At 44.6% G+C, this 26,636-nt stretch overlaps 2 protein-coding genes across 3 annotated transcripts in view; both read right to left on the reverse strand.

Annotated features, from left to right (window-relative positions):
- The window catches only part of GYS2 (glycogen synthase 2), a 40,729-nt gene extending 35,345 nt beyond the window's left edge, over nt 1–5,384 (reverse strand). The window contains exon 1 of the mRNA XM_058805408.1: nt 4,991–5,384. Within this exon, the coding sequence (XP_058661391.1) occupies nt 4,991–5,111 (121 nt within the window). The 5' untranslated portion in view covers nt 5,112–5,384. The remainder of the gene's footprint in view (nt 1–4,990) is intronic.
- Nucleotides 5,385–15,650: 10,266 nt separating this feature from the next.
- On the reverse strand, nt 15,651–26,395 carry LDHB (lactate dehydrogenase B). Of its 2 annotated transcripts, none has more exons than XM_058804997.1 (8): nt 26,147–26,395; nt 24,468–24,599; nt 21,538–21,655; nt 20,911–21,084; nt 19,016–19,189; nt 17,647–17,764; nt 16,680–16,803; nt 15,651–16,002 (listed from the first exon to the last, which is right to left on the reverse strand). In XM_058804997.1, exons 2-8 carry the CDS (start codon nt 24,591–24,593, stop codon nt 15,835–15,837), a joined length of 1,002 nt encoding a protein of 333 aa, XP_058660980.1. In that variant the 5' UTR covers nt 24,594–24,599; nt 26,147–26,395; the 3' UTR covers nt 15,651–15,834. The 2 variants fall into 2 exon arrangements, with proteins under 2 accessions (XP_058660980.1, XP_058660982.1); XM_058804999.1 differs by lacking the exon at nt 26,147–26,395 and adding an exon at nt 25,389–25,673.
- Nucleotides 26,396–26,636: the final 241 nt, after the last annotated feature.

A 26,636-nucleotide genomic window follows, 5' to 3' on the forward strand; every position in this document is an offset into this window, starting at 1 on the left:
TTTATTATTTCTTTTTAAAACATGCTTTTAATCTTTCCACCAATAAATGAAATCAACTTTAAAAGGAAATTAAAAAAAAAATCTTTCCCCCATCTATCTCCTTTCCATTCTTCCTCTTTTTTTTTTTTTTTTTTTTAAAGGGAAAAAATAAACTGGCACAAAAAGGGGAGCTCAGATATTTGGGAAAGAAGGATTTTGTTAATTTAAGGGAAGTTTGACATCTTTTTACTAGCATCTTTAAAAAACAGAAGATGAAACCAAAATACTATCTCAAAAAATTCTACAGAATTATTTTAAAAGTCTAAACCTTTTTACCTATGTTAACACTACTAGAATTTGTCTAAAGGAGTTCTCTGCATCACTCCAGCATTTTCTCTTTTCCTTGTTTCAAGTCCTGCTGCATTATTTCTTTTGTATATTTAAAATCCAAGCAGCAGTTAGAACTTGTCCTCCTACCCACCCCACACTGCAGAAAGACAGAATGAAGGAGCAGCAGAAACCAAACATGAAGGAGAGAAATAGGAAGTGATCTGTGGAAATGAGACAGAGGTAAGTGGAGATTGTCACCGATCATTTCTCACACACCTTTGCTACACAGAGAGAGCATCAGGATGATTCCAGGGCTCTGCAGCTTCTCTGCTGTGTCCTGACCAGGCCACTCTGGAGGCATTTAAGCCTCTCTGAGAACCACGAGAGCCACAGGATCCATGGGAGCAGCGTGAGCCCAGGCTCGGGACTCAAACCGCCACAATCACTCTCACATCAATTGTTTCACCATTCTCCTCAGAATGTGTCTTTGATCTGCACAGCTGTGATAAAAATTTGGATTGAACTTGTTTCTAACATTTCACTGGAATCTGATTGATTGACTGATTGTCTGTTGAATAAAATCAGGCTGTGAAATGTGTCAGGTGGAAAACAACCAGCATCTTCAGCCAACAGATATTTTCCCTGTGGTTTTTGGGCTATGTTTGTGGCCAGGACTCCTCAGAAGACAGATTTCCACAATCTCTGAAATTCTGACATTCCAAACATATTCTGAAATAATACTGAACCATTGAAACTTATGACAGATGTCCACAATTGAGAAGCTATTTCTGTGTGCATCATCCTCAGTGCACAGGATTTCACTTGGAATTGATTTGACATTGATATTCCAGCCCACTCTATAAATGCACAGAGCTCTGAGGCTGTGCTTATGCCAAGTTTATGCCAGCACATCCCCACTCCCCAAAGGGTGTTACTTCAGCTGTGTCACAAATTACAGTAATCACCTTCTCCCAAGGAAGTTTCATCATGGGAAGACACAGAGGAGGGAAAATGCTGGTCCTGCTGACTTCAGTGGATTCAGGATTTAATTTCCAAAAGTCCAGTTTTTCACCAGAGAAGCTGAACTGAGATCTTTGCTCCAGGGACAGCTGAAACAAGTTTTGTTTTTAGCACAGTCTCCATTCCAATGGGGATGGAATAAAAATATTTGAGATTCATCTACCAGTGACTCTTGAGTTAAGCTGTTCACAGCTGAATGATGACACAAGCTGGCTGTTTGCCCAGCATTTTTAAGCATTCTTCTACTTTCTATCTAAAAACTGTGAGTGGTACAGCAAGGGATACTAATCTAAATATCACTGGAATTATTTTCAAGACATCTTTCTAGAGAAAAAGGCGGATCTTGAACATTCTCATCCCTTCTAACCAGTGTGTCAGAAATCCCACCACGGACAACCCAGGCCCAAAATCTTCATAGTTTGGTAGCCACTTCTTTTGTGCTCCTGTACTTAAAGCTTTTAATAGTCTTCATGCTATGGAGGAAAGAAACCACTCCTTTTTTCCACAGTTGTATGACCAGACCTCATTTTACTAGAGCATGATGGCCAGGAGAGAAAGAAAGAATAAAAATGCTGATCTCCCCCACAATTACCACCAGATTTGTGGCACTGCAATGGACTGGGACCCTTCACTGCCTGCATTTTTCCCCTTCTGCCACAGAAACACTGTAGATGCACTTCATATAAGGTTTTGCCTATCAGTGAAAAGCCAACTAAAATGAGGGAAATCCCACAAAAAAACCTACTCATTTCTTATTTCTTTGGCAGAGGACTTTCAATGCGAGAGGATTTCAATATTGTTTTTGGTTTAAGTGGCAAGTTCCCTCTCATGACTTGGAGAAAGGGTGAGGGAGAGTGACATTGGCAGATGAGCCTTTTTAATTTCCCATTTTCTCCTTCAGCTACCTTACTGAGTAGGCCAAGGTTTTGTGTCAGAGGATGTTACTTAGCACAGGCTGAAGCCAGGACAGAAAATACAAAAAGGAAATATGGAGAAGTAGAAACTCTTCCTTGTTAGAGCACTTTTAAAATTATCCCTTCTTAAAAGAAAAGGGGAGAAAACTCCCCTGTCCCAGCTGCTGACAAAGAAGAGATGAGACTGTGGAAATAATGGATTCTTGTAGATCTCTGAGCCCTGAGTTCATGCAACCCTCTTCTTCCCTACAGCTGCACCTCATGCCTCAGTAACAACCATCAGGGAAATGCCATGGAATGCTTGCTCCCCCTCGACAGAATCAGATATTCTCTGATTTGCAGGACTCCCTTGCCATCCCTGGCTCTGAAGAGGTTCAGCTCTGCTCCTGTAAAGGTCATTGGTTACAGTGTGGGGGATGGATATCCACCTGTGAGCTCTGCCATCACCTTCCTCACAGAAAGAGGACAATTCAGCCTGATTGTCAGTGCCACGAGAGAAATGGAGGGATTATTAAGCAGCAGCACTGGCCAAGGAGGAAATGTCCCCAAGCACCTGGTGATGCACCAAAATAAAGACTGGGACTCACTCCTGTGGGCAGCAGCAGCTTTACACCACCTCAGAAATGCAAACCAACTTCAGGCTGAGCTCCTCTGACATACCTTTGCATTGCCAGAAAGGAAGGCAGAAACCTTCACATTAAATGCTCAAAATTAGCTTCTCATGCAATTAATCCAGATAATGTTTATCTTGCCCTCTATGTTGGGAACATGTGCAGCAGCACAAACCCTAAAACATGCAGTAGAGCTAAATCTCTGTGTGGTCAGTTTATTTCATCAAACAAACAATTCCTCCTGCTAAAGGAGCTAGGAAATATACATTACAAGCTATTATTTCCTAAGCTTATATATCTTCTGTGATGACTTTCCCTGTATTTTGCCGTCTGCTCTCTCTCACAGTGCTGTAACATTTTCCCAGAACTGTTTATAAAAGTTAGGTCACCAGGGAACACTTCTCATCTCACCACGTGACTTAGACATTCAATTGCCTGGGAGATATAGAAAAAAACTCCAAACCCTCAGTATCAAGAATTTACCAGAAAAATAGGCTGAAAAGGATTACAAAATTATAATAAATTATAATATATTTTATGTAATATATATCTGTACATCTATTTTGCACAGATATTTCTAGTTGAGCTTGGTTAGTGGAAGCTTTGCAGAATGTCAGATTCTAATGAAGAAATTGCTTTTCATTCCATGTTCCTTTAGCCCTGTGTGAATATATGGGCTTGGAAAGTGGTGTGAGCAAAGGCACCTTATTTTTAAACACACTGAATAAAACTGACTTTATTAATATCAATTCTCTCATAAAATGTGTGAATGGTAAATTTTAGCTGTGTCAGTGGATTTGGCTCCAGTGAAGTCAGCCAGAGCTCTATGGATGATTAAATGATTCACTACATTTTGTACATGCTCTGGGAAAATCTAATTGGGTTATCTTCTCTTAAAAATCTTGTGTGATATCTACAATCACTGGGTCCAGATGACTCACAAAATATGTATGCTGTGGAGTTCAGAGAAGTCAGTGAGAACTCCTGAATTTCCTAGATTTCTTCTGCCATCTGCTTGCCAGAGCCTTACTTATTATGCACACTGCAAAAGTGAATGCTGCATGCTCCAAGTTGTGGCCTTTGTAATTTAACTCTAAAAGCTTGGCTGAAGCTACAGGAAAACAAGCCCACAGGGATTCACACGTCCGAATCTACTCTGTCTCACCTCTAGGTATTGATAAGGATCACCACCCTAAAAAAGCAATGTAAACCAGCAGAAATTATCACAGAACAGTAATTTGAGTTTCCCCATGGGGATAAACCCCAGTACTGCCTGTTCCTCTCACACACATTTCCTCTTTAAAGTTAAATTCTTAACAGTTTACAGATCCCCTCTCCTGATTAAACTCTGTTTATCTGCCAGGACAATAACACACAGGAGGTCAATCATTTACTCATATTAACTCACTTTTGCATTGAAACTGGAAGCTTGCAGAACTATACCTGCCTGAAAGGGGATGATTTGATGAATGAATTAGAAATAGAGGCAGGAAGATTTTTGCCTAATAAGCAGTGTGCCCTTTGCCTGACCAGCAGCAACCAATGAACAAATGAAGCCCTGTCTGGCACCACCTGTGTTTGCAAAGAGCAGTCCAGAAGAGTTTTAGCGGGCACACAAAGGCCGCTGGTCATTGACTCCTGGGTTTTGTTCAGTGGCTGTACACAGCTCTATTTATTTATTCCGCTTCCAGGCCTGGCCTCTTCTCCACACTGCTCTGGAAGGCTGAGGGGGGGCTGCTAAACTGCTGTGCATCTGATCTTTGTTGTGCAGCTCATTTCCATGCATGACATTCCTAAGTGAATTTGCATGGAAGGCAAAACCTAAGTATGTGCAAAGCAATTTAGATAGCTGCACACTCAGACTTATCACTTAGATGTTCAAACTGTTCAAACCCCCCCCTCCCTGGTGGTGGAACACAAAAGGACACAGAGACATCCTGGCTCTGCCCATCCCACACAAGCCCAGGCAGATGCAGCCCATGCTCAGCATGAGCAACTACACACCTGCACTTCTCCCAATCCAGCAGCTCTGCAGCCCTATCCAGTCTCCCTGTGAATGCTTTTCTTCTCCAGCCCTTTATCCCTCCCTCCACTCCTGAGAAAACAGCAATACTAACCCCCAAGTGTGGTACAAACCTTTGTTGGTAACCTCCCAAGAAATTTCAAAGAGCAACAAATCCTCCACGGGCAGGTCTTCATCCTCACACTGAAGAAGCCCGTTCAGAGATGTCATGGACAGGGATCTCGCCAGTGGCATTTTGTTCAGCCCCTGAGTGCTCACCACGCAGGCCACAGCAGTCAGCAAAGTCCAGGTCCCGTGGCAGTGCTCTGCAGTTCTGGTTAGAGCAGTCTGCCTGTGCGCTCGGATCCCAGGAGAAAATTATTCAGATAGCTGGGAGCTAATGGGTTTAAACTGTCTGACCACCAGCATTAAATTGGCTCAGTGAAATCCTCAGGGCTTGAGAAGCAGCTGCTGGGAGAGGTAAGAATTTAACACTGACCTGAGAAAGGTCTCGACTGTTTTGGGGCCACAGCTCTTTCTTTGTCTTCTCTCAGAAGGAGGTAAAAAAGGATTTTTAGCTCCTGAACCACAGCATTCAGTCTCCACCAGCACCTCAGGAGCAGATGACATTGGAGGGTTGTAAAGTCAGCACCGCCCTGAGCTAACTCCAACAGGGAGGACACTTTGAGCTCACCACCTGATGTGAGTCCAGCCCCTGAGTCCTCCCCTCCAGACACACCCTCCCCTTACACCCTGCAGTTTTCCTACCTGCTGGCCGTCTGCAGGAGTTAGAGTACACTCATTTTACACTATGTCTCTCAGGTTCCTTGCCAGGTTAAATGCTGTTAGCTCTTCTTTTTCAGTTCAGCAGTCTGTAAGCCCGAGTTTACCTCATCTCCTATCTCCACAATTATCTCCAGCTCAGCTCCCAGGACTCTGCATCAGCTGTTGGCTGCTTTAGCATCTCTGCAGCCCTGCCAGCTTTTACAGAGCTACAAAGGCTCTACCCCTGTTTTGACATGCACTCTGCCCCTCCTTGCAGTCCTGATTTTCCACCTGTTTGGATTTTTTTCTATGCCACAGGTCTTTCCTGGCCTCAGGGCCCATGTCCTCCCCCCAGGGAGCTTAGTAAGTACCACGTCAGGGCACAGCATGCCCCTGTCTTCTCCAGCACAGAGCTGGGATGCTGCAAGCACTGAACACACATTGACAGAGATGCTGGTCCCTAACTCACAGCCTGAGATCCTCACAGCTCCCCAGAGCAGCTGCCTGCTTGTTAGATGCTTATATTACACATCTGGTTGAGAAGCCAGTGCTTCTGGGACAGCTGTGCCAGCTGGCTCTGTTTCTGAGCTTAGAGCACAACCTGCCCAAAACCCACAATTCAGCAGGGAGCAAATCTCCAGGTGAGCTCCAGGACATCTCTGGCACTGTGGAGAATACCACTGCAGCAGCAGGCATAGGAGGAAAGGCTCTGAGCTCACCTGGGGCAAAGAAAGTCTGACAATTGGTTTAGGAGACAGGCAGCCCATCAGCATAGAAGTCTCTTAGACATAATACATAATGCATGGCACAGCTGAGCCTGCCTTAAAGAGTACCTACCCCCCACAAGACTTGCTCTTCCACACTCTGTGCCCTCTCTGCATTCATGGCAGTCAGACCCGTCCCTGAGCTGGTGGATACAGCTCAGTGAAAATACCTAAGGGTGCAGGGAACTTTTTTTGCAAAGTTAAGAACTGGAGCTGTCTCAGAAAAGAGCCTAGTAAGAGGCCAGGGATATTCAGGGGTTTATTGGCTGAATGTCATTTTGTCTCAATGGTTTGAGTTGCCCTATTCACCAGTTTCTAAAAAAAAGGCCTGGCCGAGAACCATTATGTTTGGAGCAGCTGTGGCTTTTACTACTTGCAGTAGGTAGGAAACCAGATCATCCACTACCTAAAAAACCACGGTATTTAAAAGAAAAGCCAGTAATACATTAAGGAATGAAACTGTAACTTGGGCGGAAATTAAGTAATTTATGAACACCAGATCCGCCCAAGTTACAGTTTCATTCCTTTCCTGGGACATTCACACTGAGGGTGAGGCCTAAAGCTGCGGGGTGCACAAAGGCCACCTCAGGTGAGGAGTGGTGAACAGAGAACAAACGAGCTGACAGGTTCATCCCCATCCCACAGGTTCTCCTCACCCTGTGGAAGTGAATACACAGCCAAACTTCTCATTTTAAAGGTGACAGGGGTGCAGTGAGCCCCTGGCACCCCTCACTGACCGCACCGAGCGTGATCACCCTCACTGTGAGTAAATCCCAGGAGCTGCAGCTTCCCTGAGGGAACGCTGATGGATTTGTGGGTGTGGGGCCCCCATCCCCATTGCTCCTGGGGGCCACTGTGCTCTGCAGGTCCTTACACAGCTCTCAAGGTGCTGAACTCAAAACTGTTCACATCACTTACCTCTCCAGGGACCACAGTATCACAGAATGGTCTGGGTTGGAAGAGACCTTAAAGATCTCATTCCACTCCCTGCCATGGCAGGGACACCTTCCACTATCCCAGCCCCATCCAGCCTGGCCTTGGACTCTGCCAGGGATGCAGGGGCAGCCACAGCTGCTCTGGAAACCTGTGCCAGGGCCTTTCAGCTTAAAGCCATCACCCCTTTTCCTGTCACTCCAGGCCATTGTAAAAAGTCCCTTTGCAGCTCTCTTGTAGTGTCTCTTCCATAATAAAATCACCCCAGAGCCTCCTCCAGGCTGAACAGTCCCAGTTCTCTCAGCCTTTCCTCATAGGAGAGGTGTTCCATCCCTCTAAAAAACCCTCTAGTAGTGATGCCAGATAATCAGTGGCACTGGTTCACTGACATACCTATGTCCCTAAGCATTCAAAAGCTTGAAAAGCATGCAAATAATTTTACAACAATGAACTAAAGTTTAGCATCAAATATTTCAAGCTCCTCACATAATCAATCGGTGGTTTTCAGGTTCTTGAGTGTCATGTTTTTCCAGCTTCTGTTTGTAATAAGATGATAATTATTTTACTGTTTGAATTTAACAAAAGATTATATAATTCCTTAAACCTTGGCAAAGGAGTTAGAAAGAATGCTCAGATACCATGAGATAATTCCACAAGCACTGGCAATGCCATCCTTGAGTGAACCTGGGAGCAACTCACCTTTGTCAGTTTGGAGATAATCAGTTTTTAACTGATAAAAAGTGCTCAGTAGCACAGTGAACTTCAGCATTCCTTCATATTCTGACTAAATTTCATTTTATCCAATCTACATGTCTTAAAGAAGGAGGGTTTTTTTTTTTTTTTTTCCACACAATGCCATCCCAAATTCCTGCTTTTCTGTTAGTGAGGGAAAAGTATTTGAAGTGCCCAGAAAAGGCAAGCTCCAACAGATAGTCCAGAAATACTGCAAATGCTCTTAATTGCCAGAGGGCAAAGGGCCCTATTCATTATATTTATGGCCTGCAGGGGTTAACTATGGGATATCTGGGGTGCAGCTGGAGTTATCTGGGTTTAGGGCCATAAGGGAGGCCATGTGTTGCTGTGCACATATAGTAAGACAAAATAAAAGCTATTCAGAAGAAAAGATGTATTCTGACATTAAGAAGAGCAACCTTTAGCTGTCCTCCCTGTGAGGTGCAGTGAGGTACAAGTGCTGAAATGGACACTCTGCTGCCACTAGAACAATGAGTCATTTTTGTCCCAGAGGCAGGGAAAGGTTGTGACTATGATCCTCCAGTTTGCTCCTTTTTCACCAAACAGAGGCCGGATGCTGAAGTGGGGAGATGGAAACATACCAGAAAGACTAGTTTTTAAAATATAACATTGATTAAAATATTTCCCAGAAATCTGGAAGCCAGTGAGACTGGTTTTGAGTCCAGCCTAGCTTCTCATATTGTTCTTATCACAAACTGTACAGATGCCCTTTGGTAATATATTATTCATTGTGTTGCAATTCTGCCAGACACCAGTTGTTACCCCACCAAATTCTTTTTCAGCCCACAGAAGTGAAATAATTTTGTTTGCAAGAATACTGGGCAATAAGAAGGCTGAGTTTGCAAGGTCTTTGGAGAGAATTATACAAAGTGTGTGTATTGTTTTTCCCAAATTTCCTAGAGTTCTAGGAGAGAGCAATTCAGGGATGATGGTGTGCATTCTGCTCTACCTAAATCTCATTTTGAAAGTGTTACCTCTAGGCTATTGTCTAGTCCGCACACTTTGATCCAGCTCCTATTTGGGTAGAGCAAAGTTTTCTGCAAAAACTCACTCAGTATATCACCCCAAGAAGTAAGTTGTGGGTTTTGTCTTCATACCACAGTCTTTACACCAGAACCACTCCAGACAACCTTTTTTTCTTGGAATATCAACCTCAGTCTCCCTGGCTTCAAGTGAGAAGGTGCCTGTAGGGGAAAAGACACTTTCCATGTGTGGAAGTTTAAGAGCTCTGAACACAACTGTGGTTTCCAGGTTTGCCTAAATTAACTGTGGAGAAAAAAATTAGACATGGATGTTAAAAATGCGTAGACATTGAGTCAAATTAGAGAGGAGGGAAGGACAGGGTTTGTAGCTGTCACTGCTGCACACACACTGTACTTGTGACACAGAGCAGTAGGTGGCACTGATGGCATTCACATGAGTTCTCCAGTGTCCCTGTCGTTTTGTCATTGCAGAGTCCAGGGGAGATCAGGGAGGGGCCCAGAAGTGCTCTAGGGACAGCCCTCATTGCCTGCCTGGCAGCAACTTCATCCCATTCCAGCTGAGAAGTGATGCCCTTCACTCCTGCCCTGGCTGTGCAAGGCCAAAAAATGATCCAAATCTCCCACAAGTCGAGAATTTTTCTTCCAGTTAGAGGACAGGCATGTAGAATAATCCTGTGAAACAGCCAGAAGGCAGAAACGGCCACAAAACATTTGATGGGACACAATGGGTTTTTCTCAGTGACACTTGGTATGTGTTGTCCTTAATTAGGAACTTGGGAGTGTATGGACTTCAGGACACACCAAACCAAAGACATTCCTATCAGCTGGTCTGAGAGGCTGACATTCCCAGCCCTGCAGAATATTTTGGTCTCCTGCAAATATCAGCATGCCATGGGCAAGTTTAAGGTTAATATTTTTGGAACTGGCTGTGGAAAATTATGCCAGAGTAGCTTGGCCACTAAGCTGGATCCTGCAACTTGGATATAGAGGAGAATACCACCATCCTATTTAAAGTTTAAAATAAATGCAGTGATGAGCAGGTATCCCTCTGAGGGATAGCACTGGTCAATGCATAATCTATGCTACAATTCATGTGTGTCATTTTCCCATGTGAGCAGAGATTTGGGAATGTTCCCTTTTGAAGTCACCTCACCCCAGGTACCTGAAGTGATCTCCTGACAATGGAAGGACATACAGCTCACATTCTTGGAGAGGGAGCAGTGTCCCTGTCTGTATCTCCAGGTGGGCACTAGGCATTAGAGACTAAAAACACCCACTAATTCTACTGGGGAAAAAATGCACAGGCACATGCAAACAATTTCTGAGAGACACTAAGATTTTCTGTGTGATGTCTGACATGGCTGCAACTTGAAAAATAAAATGTAAGACTAACACACTCTTTTGCCTCTTTTCTACTGTTTGGTGCCAAGCCCCCACCTATAATTCAGACTCATGTACAAAGACACAAACACTTTCAAAGATATACACACATGTATTTGCTTTATTAATTATTCATTTCCTGAGGTCAACACAGTGTTTCTATCATATTTATCATAGGAATTTGTCAGTATGTTGGTGTAACTTGTGGTATCATCTCCTTGACTAAAAGTTGTAATCACAGAGAGACAGAAGCCTCACTAAATATATCATAAAATCACAGAATGATTTGGTTTAGAAGGGACCTTAACAATCACCCAGTTCCACCCCCCCTGCCATGGCAGGGACACCTTCCACTATCCCAGGGTGCTCCAAGCCCCATCCAGCCTGGCCTTGGACACTGCCAGAGATCCAGGGGCAGCCACAGCTGCTCTGGGCACCCTGTGCCAGGGCCTCAGCAACCTCACAGGGAACAATTTCTTCTCAATATCCAATCTAAATCTCCTCTCTGTCAGTGTGAAGCCATTGCCCCTTGTCCTGTCACTATTTGCTCTTGTAAACATATGCTCTGGAAGTTTCTGGTTTTGTCCTGACTCCTTTGCTTCCAATAGTTCTTTTTCCTTTCTGTTACATCAAAGTCAACTCTTCCCAGGTTTGTTTTTTGTTGTGATTTTTGGGGTTATTGTTTTTGTTGGGTTGGCATTTTTTCTCATGTTAAAATGCTCAGACTAGGTATGAATTCTTATTACATCTATTATCTTGAGTGACCTTGGAGGAATTGTTATCAGGGCTGGCAGCAAGTGGCCACTGCATCATTTTACCTCTCTGGCTGCAAACCAAGGCTTCTATGCTTTGAAAGACTGCTGCAAACAGAGGTGCAGTGCTGAAAGAGGCATTTCCATTCATTAAGCTGTGGAAGTATAGTGAGGACTTTATAAAAAACAGATTATGCCATGATAACCCTTAAAATTAAAATTTAACATACTGAAATTTAACCCCATTCAACAAAACAAGCATAAATCCTACTCTGTGCAATAGAGGCTACTGAGCTAAGGTCAGGATGGTCTTAACATCTTTTCTGCCTCCTTGAGAGCCACTCTACTGACTTGAATGCACTTGAAATATTTAAAAATAAGATATTTCTCCTTATTCTTCTGTCTTTTATCTTTAAAAAACCCAACCAAACAACCCTGCAACACACAGAATCAAACCAGTACAGAAGTAACATTAAAGTTATTTCATTCTGCACAGCAATTTGATATGGGAAAAACAAACTCAGAAAAATGAACAGAAGTTCAACAAATACTCTTCTAGACTGATCTTCGGTCAGAGTATCAGGGACTTCACTGCTGTGGGTAGGAAAATCAAGTTTGGTGTGGTTCTTAGACAGATTCCCAGTGATACTGGGAGAGTATTCCACTATCTGGTACTGGTGGAGACTTCTGAGTGAACAGAGGCTTTGGAAATCATTGCATTTCTGTCTTATTGCCCAAGATACAGAATTAGCATCACAGATAAAGCTGTATCTCAGGCAAAACTGTTGGGTTTTGTTTGTTTGTTTGTTTCCCTTTGTATATTCATTTAATGTATCTCACAGAACAAGAATCATCAATATTTCCTTCCAAAAATCAGTGTTGGTAGGAATCCACCTTCATGCTATTTTGACAGATTTTCTGGATTTTTTACCTCAGGTATTGAATGTGTAAACATACCTAACAAAGTTGAAGACAGAGCTATTAAAGAGAAGACCATAAAGAAAAGGGTATTTACTCAGAAGTCTTACTTTGCATAGCCGCTGCCTGGTCCTTGTTGCTTATGTTTGCAGGTAAATGATTCATTTCAGATATTGAGCAAATCCAGCCCTCCTGAGCCTGACCTCTCCAACAGAGCATTCTGAGTTAATGATTTGCACAGCTCCCTTGCTGCCAAAGAATAACAGCTCACACAGCAATGGTATCTCAGGAGCAGTTTATAAAAATGTAGAACACCACAGGGACTGGTGTGGATTTTAGGAAGGCCCTGGCTACTGTAGTCAAAAAGGCTTTGGAAGTTTTGCCTTGCATAAGGCTGGATTCACACACATGCATTAGGGGAGAAGTGTTTATAGAAGAAATGCCCAAAATTAGACATTGCCCTGGGAGGCCACAGGAGCACAATGTAAGGATCTGACTCCTAAATGTTTCTGGGCTACTTGTCCCACTGACAGCAAGGAGTTCAGCATCCACAATCCACTGAGAGTTTGTGGCTTAGTTGGTCTGACTGACACCTGTAAATCAGGGGAAATAGCGTTTCTTTGCAGCACAAGGCTAACTAACATGAAGTTTGTAAACACAAGGTAAGAGGAACTCAGTGAGCAACTGAAGTCACCTAACTACCATAAACTACCATTCTAAGTTAGCTGATATGAAAGTCACATCAGCACTACAAGTTTTCAAAATACATTTATGAAACATTTTCATCCCTCTGCAGCTATCTGTTCATTTTAACACTCACTGTTTGAATGTGCCTTCAATTTCCTGTCCCAATTCCACCATTTGATTAATAACAAAGAACATAATTTAACACTAAAAGTCCCTTGTTGTCTGTCAATATGTACATTTGCAGGGTAATCAAGGTGACTTTCTGCTCTCCAGTAATTGTGCACCTGCAAATGGAAGAGGGTCCAGAGCCTTATGGCAATTAAAATAACATTACTGATCTTGCCCTGTGTGAGTGAACAGAGGAGGCTGTCCTCACTTTTCTGAAGTGTTTTGAAGCATTTCTTCTTGCTAGCTGCACTGCTCTGCCCAGCAGCACCACAATGTTCTCTGCTGGGCCAAGGAGTGACCAAGGTACCTCTTGAGACACAGGAGTGTGGCTAAAAACCACATAAAACAAGCAGAGTTTGTGAATCAATGGCCTGAACAAACAAAGCATACAGAAGAAAACAAACCTATTATATTTGGATTAAAACCCACAGATGTCCTATAGCAATATTGTTATTTAGGAATTTATATGTTTGATACAATACTAAATTATGGATAGACTCCAAGTAACAGGAGGTGATAGGCTGGTATTGTATTAACACACACAGGGAAGCTATTCTACAGCCATCCAGCTGCAATGAAAATAAAAGATTGTGTGTGCTAAGATTCCTAAGAGAAAATAATCACAATATCATTGTGGCACTTGCATAGGTCTTACAAGCATCAGTGGATGAAAGTAACAGCTGAAGAGCCTATTTGTAAAAGCTTAAAACCCACTAGCCCAGGATACTCATTCCTATTTAACAATTTGGAACTAATCCTGCATAACACCCAGAATGGCTGTTCACTGCTGCCTACATTTTTTAGAATGTTTCTTCATGATGTCATTGCCCCAAAAGCAGAAGATGAAAAAAAGGAAAGTAGAAAGAAAAAAGGGTAGTACAGTGAAATTGCCGATGTGCAAGAAAAGTTCTCACCACACAAACCAGTTTTTTCTTCATTCCTTCAGTTTCCTCCTTCACCTGTGTCCACTTTGTCTTTAAACAGAACAGATTTTTTCATGAGTTCTCTCTTTGCTTGATGTCTAGGCACTAAAGATCTTGTTAAGTCTGTGATCACTCACAAAAAAAGCCTCCCCTGTGCACCTGGAGGGGATTGAAGCAGCTGACAGACAGCAGGTGACAGAATCCCTCAGCTCAAGCACCAGGAGCATGGATGCTCAAAATGTCCCTTTGGGTCTCAGTTTGCCAACCACAGAACAAGGTCTGACCCTACATTGTAATGGGTGAGGATGCAGTCAGTGAAAAATCCTGATAACTGTAGCCAGGTGACCTTCAAAAATCAGTATGTAATACCACCAGAAGGGGAAAGGGAGCACTCCCTGTTCCCTGAGACAGCTGATGCCTCTTCATGAACATCACTCAAGAATCCTGCAAGGTCCCACAACACAACTTTGAATTACTTCATTGCTGAGAAGAGTCTAAGAACAAAGCCAGGAAGGAACTGTGCAAGGTTCCTGTACTAAAAGTGCTCAGGTGAATTTTCCTAATGAGCATGTCCTGAAAAGAGCAGCACCTTATGCCATTTACCTCCTAAATCCAGCTGATCATGAACAGTTCATAGCAAGAACTTTAATCCATCCAGGTCTGGAAAGCCTTCCAGTAAGATCTCCACACCAAGCTAGGAAAGCAGAGAATATAATTTCCTCCCCCCTGTTGGCAAAGGAGGCTGGAATTCAGCCTGTAACTAAGAATAAAACATCTCCCGAGGTCTCTGGGATACCCTTTGTAAATAATGCTGCCAGCAGCATGCCACAAATATTTCAGAAACTACATGATCCTTACTGAATCACAGAAGTTAACCTGCAATGTAACAACACTTGCATGACCTTCCTTTTAAAAGGAACTACAAAAATTAAGCTACCTTCTTATGAAAGTGTTTTAGTCCAATATCCAAAGCATTTTAATGCAGATAGAAAAGAGCTTTAAATTGCTGCAGCATAGTCTCAGACCATTTGTACTGAAACAAAACTAACAGGCCCCACAAGACACATGGAATTGATGCTGTCTGTCCCCTGGACATTTAGGCTGAGCAGTTCTATTTTATGGTTAATATTTACTCCATAACAGTGATTAAGAAATAAACTACGATTTTTTTTAATCTGCTCCCCCCCTCCAAGTATATAAAGCCTTTAACAATCATGCTGAAATTTAGAGATTTAAGACCCAACTTGGCTTGTCTAATAAAAAAGACCAAAACCACAACATTCCAGTCTAGGTCCAGAAAAAAGCCCTTGAAATTTGGATAATCATATATAAAGCAATATTGGTTTTTGAATTATAAGAACTAGGCACCATTAACGAGCAAAGAATTTAGTGCAGAAGAGGGAAGGATCTATGGGACTCTTTCTATGCCAGAGGCATACAGAACCTTATTGCTGGCATTTTTTTGGCTGGTGGGACAGAGCCAAATGCTTGTTCCATTTCCCCTACTCATCAGTAAAACTATAAAGTCCTCTATCAGAAACAGGTCTGGGAATGAACTCCACTTATGCAGCACCTGGACTGAGAAAAGCCTCACAGCAAGGTGGTGCTAGCGAAATCCCACCAATTCACTCTTACTACTTTGTTTCCAACCTTTTAGAAGGACACATCAAGTCTACACTTGCATGCAGTCCGTGGCAAACACTAAAGGAAAATGCCAGAGTAAGGCAGATAATTTACATACTGGAAGAGTCGCTAAGACAACCAGAGATGCCTGAAAATCGCTTTATTTGTTTGCAAAGTTGTGCGTTACAGCAAGCATAAGCTTAGCTACCATGGACAAAAGTCTGGAAGAACATTTCACATAGACCATTGAGATACACAGTGAGTAGAACCCCCATCGGCAAACAACACGCTGTTTTTCTACAACACTGCTGGAACCTAACGTTCAGGAGTTACAGATCCTTGACATCCTTCTGGACGTCCCACAGTGTGTCCGCACTCTTCCTCAGCTGGGTCACCTCATCGTCCTTCAGCTTTTGGTTGATGACACACGTCAGGCCAGAGGCACTTAGGACAGAAGGAAGGCTCAAGAAGACCTCATGCTGAATGCCATACATGCCCTGTCACCAAAGAGAAGAGATCAGACACAGGCCTGTCACCACAGATCAGTGGTTGGTTTATGTTTCAGAGCTCAAAAACCATTGTTTTACAACCTGCAGAAAAATTTCAGCCACAATGAATTCAAGAAAATAAATAGTATAGAGCTGTTTCAGACCAAATGCCTGGCAATACCAAACAGCTGATGGCAGAAACCCCACCTTCAAACCTCTCTCTCACTTTAGTTCTATACAGCAAGGAGCTGAAAAGATTCAGACACAGGATTAGGACAGGCCAACAGAGGGAGCTCAGAGCCCTTGCTGCAGCAGAGGCTGTGGAGCTGGTACAGACCACATGCAGCCGGTTACACCAGCTATAAAAGGACAGTGGCTCCTGGAGTCACAGCTGGGCCTCCAAGAACTCTTCCACTTTTACACTGAAAACTTCCTTTCAAGGAATCTGCATATGCTACACATAGCAAAGCTTCACACAAAGGTAGTTCTGCACAGAGAACTTCCTTTTCAGCTCCATACTTGTGACAAGAGGTCAGCCTAGAAGAAAGAGCAATAGTAAGGTGCCATTTGACATTCAAAGTAGTATTTTACAAAGCTTCCTTCATTCAGCACCTTGCTAATAGAGGCTATTTAGCCTGTCCAGAACAAAAAAGAGCCAGAGTGTCCAATCAGCCCCCAATTCTTACCTTCACCAGAGTAGCAACTGAATGAACTCGGTGCAGGTTCTTCAGGATGGTCTCACAGAGGTCAGCCACACTGAAGCCAATAGCCCAGTTTGTATATCCCTTTAGTTTGATCACCTCGTAGGCACTAGGAAACATTGAAATACAACTTCATTAACATATCTTCAAGCAAGTCACTGCAGATTACAAGTCTTAAAACCAGTCAATGTAAGCCATTTAAAAATTTTCAAACTCCTGAAACACACTGTACTTTTCGGAATTAAAATGTCCAAGTTATGTGTTTCAACATTAGAGGATAAAGCATAAAATCTACATTATCCCCACATTATCCACTATGCATAATAAAGAATCTTGTTGTTCTCATAGGATTAGCTGAAAACAAAATCAGCTCCATCTAGGAAGAGATCCTAGTGTTAAGTAGGAAATGGCACCTATACCTGACAAGCTCTGTTTCAGCCAGGGGCACAATGGAATAGGCAAATATTTAGAGTCAAAGCACCACTACATGCTGAGGTTTTTAGCCAACATCTGCACACACTTTATCCCAGTGAGTGTATACTCATTTCACAAAAGACTTAGCAACATGTAGCCAGCTGTACACAAACTCTCCTGCATCCATGAGCAGCATTTTCCCCAATTCCAACACTCTGCTCACACAAACATGTTCCCTTTTCTTGGGCTTGTGCCCTTTGAACAAAGTTACCCACTGAAGAAATTCCATATGGGAGAACAAGCACTCACAGCTCAAGTGCTTCAGCACTTGAGTGGATTTTTTATGCAACAACCTGTCCCGTGCCGGAGACAAACCTTACCAGCTGAAATCCTTCATTTCTGTGTTTAAAAAAGCAGTCCCACTCACTCAAGCAACCCTCCACCTAAGAGGGCATGAAAGCTGCACCAGAAGAGACAGAGTGCAGACAAACTGTTGTCAGCATGGTATCCATCCACATGATCCCTCAGATCATCATACCTTGCAACCACTTGCTTGTGGACCTCCTTCCAGTTCTCAGGATCCTTGTCAGTTCCCATGGCAGGGTTCAGCTGCTGGAGGGAAACTCCTGCCACGTTCATTCCACTCCAAACAGCCACTGCAACAGAGGCAGGACATCAGTGCCAGCAGCACCTGGCAAATCCCCCTCCATCTTTCCTAGCCAAAATAATTGAAAACAAAGGTGGAGCAACCAGAACCACAGAATGGTTGAGGCAGGTTTTACGTTTTTATTTAGCTACAGTTAAATCTGAGAACTCTGGGAGTCAAACATGAGACTGTGTTAGCACTGGCACTTAAACAAGTCACTTGTAACATGTGACAGCAGTCAGAGACTGGAAGTTTCTGAAGTCAGAAATACCAAATTCTAGTAAAAAGGCATATTTTAGCTACCTGGCCTTTTAGAACTGATTTTACTCAAAATGGCAGCATTTGCAGTTTCACTAATCAGTATTAGGATCAGCCTTCAAGAAATTTGTTCTTATTTACACAAATAAGAGGGCAGCAATATGCAAACTTAAACTATCAAGACAGGAATATGCACCTCTCCCCTGCATCCTGGAAGATCAGAGGCAGGTTGAGTCTCTGTTTTTGGGAAGTAAGCAGGAATGTGGAGTTACTTCAAAGCAAAAGCAGCTGTGACAATGACACAGGATAAGCTCTGCATGTGCTCAGCCAAACTCTGCTTTCATTAGTATAGAGCTGGCTACAAAAACTGCTGCTGTTGATCAGACGCTGTACTTTGATCAAATGCAATGGGACAATGAAGAGCTGGCTCCTTTAGAAATACACAACATGAAAATATAAAGTATTGACAATGTACATAAATGTTCTGCTGCAGCATTTCAGACTTGGAATACATGAATTCAACCAGGACAGATAAATTTCTTTTCTTTCATATTTAAAACTATCTTTGCTTTAAACCGCAAGGAGAAAAGTCACAAAACAAGGTAAGGGATAATTTTGTTATCCTGGACATGGACTGCCAGAATAACAAGCTCTGCTATTGACCTAGCAAGCGCTGATACTGCTTTCAGAGGAGAACTGTGCCAAAGGCTATGGAATGGTACGCCAAAAACTGAGGATAAAGAGAAGCAAGCTGCAGCCTTCACAACACAGCCTCACAAAACTGGCCTTCTCAGCTCAGGCTCTAATCGTACAGCCACAATTACACTTATTAAATATGTGTAGGTGGATTTCCTGCACTTCTCTCAACTCTAATCTTCATAAAATTACAGCAAAGTACCAGTTACTTGAGCTCAACTGCAGCTGTTCCTTCAGAATCCTGTAAGAAACCTCAACCTCTGCTATGGTTTGGCTCATTCCCAGGGAGATCAGAACTGCTCCTTACCACTGGAATCACCGTGCTCTCCCAAGATCCAGCCATGGCAGCTGCTTGGATGGATCCCAAGTCTCTCGGACATCAGATAACGGAATCTGGCCGTGTCCAGATTGCAGCCACTTCCAATCACACGGTGTTTTGGCAGCCCACTCAGCTTCCATGTGATATAGGTCATTATATCCACTGAAAGGAAAAGCATGCAGGGCAAATGAAACTCCACTCACACCAAGAATGCTCCAATAATTTCCTTACTGAGCATAGCAGGGCAATCAGGAGGACTCAAAACACAGTTGTGCTCACTGATCAAGGAAGTTTAGATCTGGCTGTTTGGGGGATTAAAATGGATGCAGTGCTTGAAATTTTCAACAGTAGCTTGATGGGTCCTAAGAAAATTCAAGGAAGGTCTTTAGAGATTAGATTCCTACCAGCTAAAGTTGGACACACTTTTTTTTTGGTCACAGTTAAGGCCCTAGGGCATTCAGAACTGGGACTGATCTCATGTGGCTAAAACATTCCAGCAATTTCCTGAATAATGCTCCCTTCCAGTTCACCATCACAACAACAGGTTAAACAATTTACAACCAAAAGTCTGAGATTTACATACTCTGTGTAGCTGGTAATTCCTTCGGTTTCATTTCTTGATTTGTGCACTAAGCACTTTCTACATTTACCACCTCTGCAGCATGAAAAGCCAGATGAGGAATGTGCTTTAGCTGCATGTGTTTCTAAAAATACAGTTTTAGGAAAAAACCCAGAGCTAGGTAGGGCAGACAGAAGGATGTGAGCAGAGAGCTCTAATTCACAGCTCAAAGCAACAGCAATAACCAGGCTGCAGGAATTGACTCCAACTCTGAGGAGCCAGGCAGTTCTCAGGAGGGAACACATTTGTGTGCCCAGATCTGAAATGCATCATTAGCTCTGCTCAGGCACCAAAGCACAGCTCACACCTCACCAGTGGCATGTGCTCTACAGCCTCAGCTGGGGCACGGAAGGGCATCAAAGGTTACACATCCAAAGCTCCTTCTCATGGGCTCACAATGACCTTCACTATGTAAGACTAGTGGACAAAACTCCACACACTGAGAAAACAAAAATATAAATTGTAAAAATACTTCTGAAAAAGCAACATGCAGTTCTCCTCCTGCAGCTGCTCTGCTGGAGAGAAGTCGACAGGCTGAATTCAGCTTTGCTAGAACAAGAACAGCTGCAAGTCACTCTATTAGCTCAGAACACTGGCTGACTGTACACCAGGTAATCACTCAACCCCCAACAGAGCACGCAATGGTTCCACTCTGCCAGGTTTTCTTTAAAAGCAGTGTCAACTTCATCACCACAGTTCTTCAGTAGAGGTTTCAGATCTTGAATTAAGCAAGGACAACCCTACAGGGACACCCAACAAAGCACATCAGAATATTTACAGTCACCTTTAGACATCCAAATGTCCAAACTGTCTCAGTGCAATGAGATACTTGCAAGTGAACAAATATGCATAATCTTTACTGTTTTAATTGAACTGTGGAGTACAGACAGCCCTTGTTTCACGATAGGCTTCAGCATGCAAATGCTTTTTTCTGAAAATATAGCCACAACTACAGGGCAAGTTCTTCATGCTGAAAAACAGCCCTATGCTATCCAGACACAAAAGCTTCCATTAGAGAGAAAAAATTTAAACTTCCTACTGCTTAAGCTAAAGTATGCAAAGACCTTAAGTATTTATCACAAAGTACTCTTTTAAAATGGACATAATGGCAAGTTCTGAATAAAGAGAGCATCAGAAAGTACAGACTATTTGTCTGTACTCTCAGATGTCCACAAAAAGCTATTAAGTTTCAACAATTTGTAATTGAAGAGATTTTCTGAGAACTAACTAATGTTGTATCTTGTCAAACCAAAGACTGCATTACCTGGGTTGGAAACCACCAGGATGATGCAGTTGGGGCTGTACTTGACGACGTGAGGGACGATGTTTTTGAAGACACTCACATTCCTCTGCAACAGGTTGAGGCGACTCTCTCCCTCCTGCTGACGGACTCCTGCAGTCAGCACCACGATCCTGGAGTTGGCAGTGACAGCGTAGTCTAACCAGAGCACAGGAGAGAAGATACAGAGTGTGTTTAAAATAACTCCAGTAATTCCAGTAGCACTGTGTTAATACAGGAGTTAGAGAGAGCTTCTGCATTCAAACCCAAAACCCAAGACATCAGTTTAAAAGCCAGCAACAATACCTGGGTGTTGAGAGTCCATTTAGCCATTCTGACTCTCATTTCCACTATGAAAATAATACTATTTCTTCTACATACAGTTTCACTAAAATCAATTTTACTAAACAAGCCCTAAATAGTTAAGAGATGTAAAAGAGCCCAGCTTAAGAGCCACTCCCATTATGGTGTTCATCTGAACTCACCCCAACTCACACACTTCACCTTTTTCAATGCCAAATCCTAAGAGTTCTTTAGGACTGCACAACTAATTCTCCACTATGAAGCAAAGTCACAAAATACCAGTGTTAAATCAAAGAAACTGAAGTGCACCTTTGTCTGCCACGATCTTGTGAGTGTGAAGGAACACACTCCCATGCTGCAGGTCCATCATTTCTCCTTTTAGTCTGTCTTCCATAACATCAACCAGAGCAAGCTCATCACAAAGACCCTAAAAACAACAAAATGTGGAGTCAATGAAGCAGTTCACATGCATTTTAAAGTTAACCCAGAGCAGAGCTAAATTACATTTTAAAGTAACACGTTTCACCCATCTGAAAGCATCTCTTCTCCAAATAAACCAGCTCCATATCTTGGTGTTCTGATGCATCTCATGAAGTCAGAGGCTACTACAGCACAGATTCACAAAACCCACTCAGACTTTCCAAAAAAGGTATCATTTGTGGAGACCTTGAGTGCACAGCCAACCCTTTGCTAGGAAAGCATTTCTTAATTTAGTTACTATCTTTGGAAAAAAGTTTCATCTTTCAGAGTTGTGGCAAACCCTCTAAATCTATCCAGCAAACAGGCCTGTTTTAAATATTTAAATATCTGAAAGAACACACTGTCTAATTATCAAATAAGTATTCTCTTTCAACATGCCATCAGTCAATTCATTTCACAAAAATATACAATGGGAACAGACTTCCTCAACACTGAAATTGAGAGAAAAAGAATTCTTTAGCTATTTTTCTCTACAGGAGCTACTGTGTGATATTTATGTTGCAGAACAGATTTAGCTCCCATTTCTAATCAGTATGGTAATATCAATGATTTGTCTCTAACTGAGCAGGAACTAAATAAGCAACATGGAAGTTTTAGAGTCATGCAAATTCATATAGTTAATACCACACCACCAAACTGAAATCAGTATTGGAGCCAAGCCTTTTGCACAAGTCAAACCCACATCATATTGGTCGGCAGTGGCTGAACATGAGCCAGCCCAGCTGGCCAAAAAGGCCAAAGGCATTCTGGCTGTATCAGGAACAGAGTGGCCAGCAGAACCAGAGCAGTGACTGTCCCTCTGGGCTCAAATCCTGTATTCCCTCACTACAAACATATTGAGGGGCTGGCGTGCGTCCAGAGAAGGGAACAGAGCTGGAGAATGGAGCTGGAGCATCAGGAGAGGCTGAGGGAGCTCAGCCTGGAGAAGAGGCTCAGGGGAGCCCTACTGCTCTCCACAGCTCCCTGACAGGAGGGGACAGCCAGATGGGGTTGGGCTCTGCTCCAAGGGAACAAGGGACTGAACAGATCCTGTGCCAGGAGATGTTTAGATTGGATAGGAGGAAAAAATTCATCACCAGAAGGGTGGTCAGGCTGCCCAGAGAAGCTGTTGGGTCACAATCCCTGGATGTGTTTATAAAACTTTTAGATGCAGCACTTGGAGACATGCTGGACTTGGCAGTTCTGGGTTAATAGTTGCTCTCAATGATCTTAAGAGATCTTTTCCAGCCCAAATGATTCTATTACATTATTATAATTCAGTTACAAGAACCAGATGGTTTTATTATGAAAACATTTTATACTGCAGCTTATAGTTGTGAGAGAGTAAAAGCAGAAGCCTGACTCAAATAAACTCCATGTCATCATCCATGCTTGAAGAATTTAAAATCATTTCTTATTCTGGGTTTGGTGCATACTGTTCACTAACAGTAAAACTTTGTGCTTAGATATCTGACAAAGCAGTTTGACCCTGCTTAGAGAAGTGCATTAAATGAATGCTGAATTGTGGTTCAATTTGTGGTAACATCACCTGGGCTCCCCCACAGGTTACATCAAAAACAACTGATTTCAGGCCATGACAGGCAACCATGTGCTTAAAAATCGTTATATATAAAAACCCACACAGAACTATCATTTATCATTCATCAGTGTTTTCCCATTAAATTTCTTCTTATTTGTTTTAAAAACTATTTGCCACTTTCACATCAGTTTTGCACTTAGTTTCAATGTGGCCTGTTCCTTCTTTAAATTTTCTTTGCTCACAGGGTTCATGAATATCAGCAAGTGAAAGGCCTTACTTTTTTTAATATAATTAAACATGCATTAAAACATGCATCCTCAGGGTAATACATTGGAGGGTCATCTACAAACAAATTACAGCTGGTTTATTTGACAAGCAAGATTTTTCATCTGACTGATTTAAGCTAACTGATTTAAGATCTGCCCCTGCAAGGGTGCAGGGCATATCTGTTGGTGCCTTCTTTTAAAAACAAAAAAAGTCTGCGGTTTCTATCTGTCTTTTCAAATTTGATGAATTCACAATATTCTCTAAAAACAAAGTGCAAAGTACAAGACATCCTCACTGATTAATAAGGCTTTACTTTGCTCAAAGACTGCGCCATGAGATTTGACAAACATATCCCACAAACCAGCAGCAGGAAAAGTCATAATAATCTCCAAGTTCAGCCCTCTGTTTTTAGTTATTTAAAAACTAGCTAACACCTCTTTGGAAAAAAATAAAGTCATATAAACAAGCGAAAAGGGCTTAAGAGAAATAGGGAAGCTGCTGAAGGGGATAGCAGTATTTTCAGCTACTAGAGCACATATTCTTTAAAAGAATGAAAGCAAACAGTCTTGATTGCTATCCTATATTTCACCCAGATTTTTGCTTTGTCCCCATTCTTTGCCCAGCAGAGCACCCTCACCAAGCAAACTCCAGCTTTGTTGGGGAAGAATAAAAAACTAAGAAGAGAATGAGAAGTTTGGTAGGGGCTGTGAAATCATTCCTACCTACATTTTCCCAGCAGCCTGGAAAATCATTCTGCCTAATGAGACATTTACTGCTAAGCACAGACAGAAAAGTGAGAGAACAAGGAGAGGCTGAATGTGGAGGTCAGGCTTGTAGGTCACTGCTTGCTTACCCGAGCTGCTAATGATTCATTCCTGTGCCAACCTCCCAAATGTCCCACCTTTTACTAAGACAGGCAGTGCAGAGCACGACAGCACGGGCGCTTGGGGAGCACGCTGTCCTTGAGCCGTACCTTTCCAAGGACGCTGACAGCAGCGGCCATGCCAACCATGCCAACCCCCACAACCGTGACCTTGTTGTTGGGGACCTTGGCTTCCTCCGCAATGGGGCTGATCAGCTGGTCCTTGACAGTGGCCATGGTGTTCTGCGAGGAGAGACGGAGAGATGCGGATCAGAGCAGGCCAGAGGGAACCGAAGGCATGTTCTGAAGGGAGAAGTGTCACCTGCCACAGCCTACGTAAAGCAGCTCCGGGCACGCTGCCTTTGCTCGCAGGGCTCCTTCCCAGCCACGAGTCAGCCCTCACCACCTACACAGCTCTAGGTCTCCAGGTGCCTGCCCTCCCTGTGCCGGCCAGCGGCTGGCAGCACACCCCGCCACCGCCGTTCCCAGAGCCACCCGCCGGAGGTGAAATTCCATCAGCGCTGCCGGGCCCTGGGCATTCACCTCTCGGCACACCGGGGCTCCGGGACGGGACTCCATGAGCCAGCCGGGCCGCAGGGAGCGGGCTGGGATTTCCCCGGCTTCCCTCCGAGACCGCCCGAGGCCCAGGGCCGCGCCAGGGCACACAGGGGCCGCGGCGGCACCGGGGCGCCCTGAACCGCCGGGGACCAGCCCGGAACCACCGCCCGACCCCGGCCACCCCAAACCCTCGGGAGCCACAACCCAGCTCGGGCCACCCCAGACCCCAACACTCGGGGGAACCGCAGCCTGGCTCCCCAACCTCCCCAACCCCAAACCTCCGGGAACCGCAGTTCGGCTCCGGTCATTCCAGACCCCAACCTGAACCCTCGGGAGCCCGACCCAGCTCCGGCCACCCCAGGCATCACCCGCTGGCCACGCAGGGATGGCAGAACCCCGGCGGGGTCAAGGGACGGGCCAGCTGGGCGGCGACCCAGCACCCCGTGTCCCGGAGCGGGGTCTCCCCATACGCACCGGGCAGCGGGAGCAGCGCAGAAGCGGCGAGGGGAACGCGGGGCTCCGGCAACGAGCGCTCCGCAACGGAAGGGGCGCGGGGCTCGGGCAACGAGCGCTCCGCAACGGGAGGGGCGCGGGGCTCGGGCAACGAGCGCTCCGCAACGGGAGGGGCGCGGGGCTCGGGCAACGAGCGCTCCGCAACGGGAGGGGCGCGGGGCTCGGGCAACGAGCGCTCCGCAACGGGAGGGGCGCGGGGCTCGGGCAACGAGCGCTCCGCAACGGGAGGGGCGCGGGGCTCGGGCAGGGAGCGCTCCGCAACGGGAGGGGCGCGGGGCTCGGGCAACGAGCGCTCCGCAACGGAAGGGGAGCCGGAGCAGCTCAGAGAGAGCGGGGCTTGGGGCTCGGGGCTCAGGCAAAGACCGCTCCGCAGCGGAAGGGGCGGGCCCGGCGGCGCGGCTGGGGGGAGGCGGCGGCCGCGCTCAATCCCCGCCAAGGACGGAGCCTCAAGGATGTCGCTGCTCCGCCCCGGTCCCGCAGTGGCGCAGGGCCCGCGCTGCTGGCCCGTCCCTGGAGCTGTGTCCCCGGGACGCCGCTGGGCGCGCCGCCGGGAGCAGCGATGCTGCCGGGGCCCGGGGTGGCCGTGCGACACTGGTGGCCTCGGCAGCTCCACTTTCACAGGGAACAACGGGGCTGTCGGTCCCTGGTGTCACAGAACCACAGGCTTGGCCAGAATCGCTGCAATCGATATAAAATATGGCAAAAGTAAAGCATTTTACCTGATCTTTCGGGGAGAACTTGCTCAAGTTGGGGATGTCTCCTCAGTCAGGGGTATCTGATTTCCGCGCTCGCTGATTTCTGCCCCGGGCCTGACTCCGGTTGGATTTTTGGTGGTCGGACGAATCCCTCCTGGAGGCACAGAGCGATGCCTCGGCAGGAATAAGGGATGTAACCTGAGGCAGGCCAACAAAGAATGTAACCCGAGTAGAGCCACCGCCACCGCCTCCTCCCTCTCCCTCGGTCTCGGCCAGACCCAGCACACTCTCTCTTTCGCGGTATCCTAGTAGGGCATCCCTTAAAGATGGTAATAAGCGTGAATGTAGTTCAACGCCTTGTTAAAGTAGTAAGCAAATCCAACACTGTAAGTAGCAATAAGAGTCAGATGATATTTTCCTTTTCCTCATACACACAGAACACACAGACTGAAAATCTGGGTGTACAATCGGCCACTGCTGCTGAGCAGAGAAGAAAGGGATTTCTTGGAATTCC

The sequence above is a fragment of the Ammospiza caudacuta genome, chromosome 5 (assembly GCF_027887145.1).
Source record: "Ammospiza caudacuta isolate bAmmCau1 chromosome 5, bAmmCau1.pri, whole genome shotgun sequence".
Lineage (NCBI taxonomy): Eukaryota > Metazoa > Chordata > Aves > Passeriformes > Passerellidae > Ammospiza > Ammospiza caudacuta.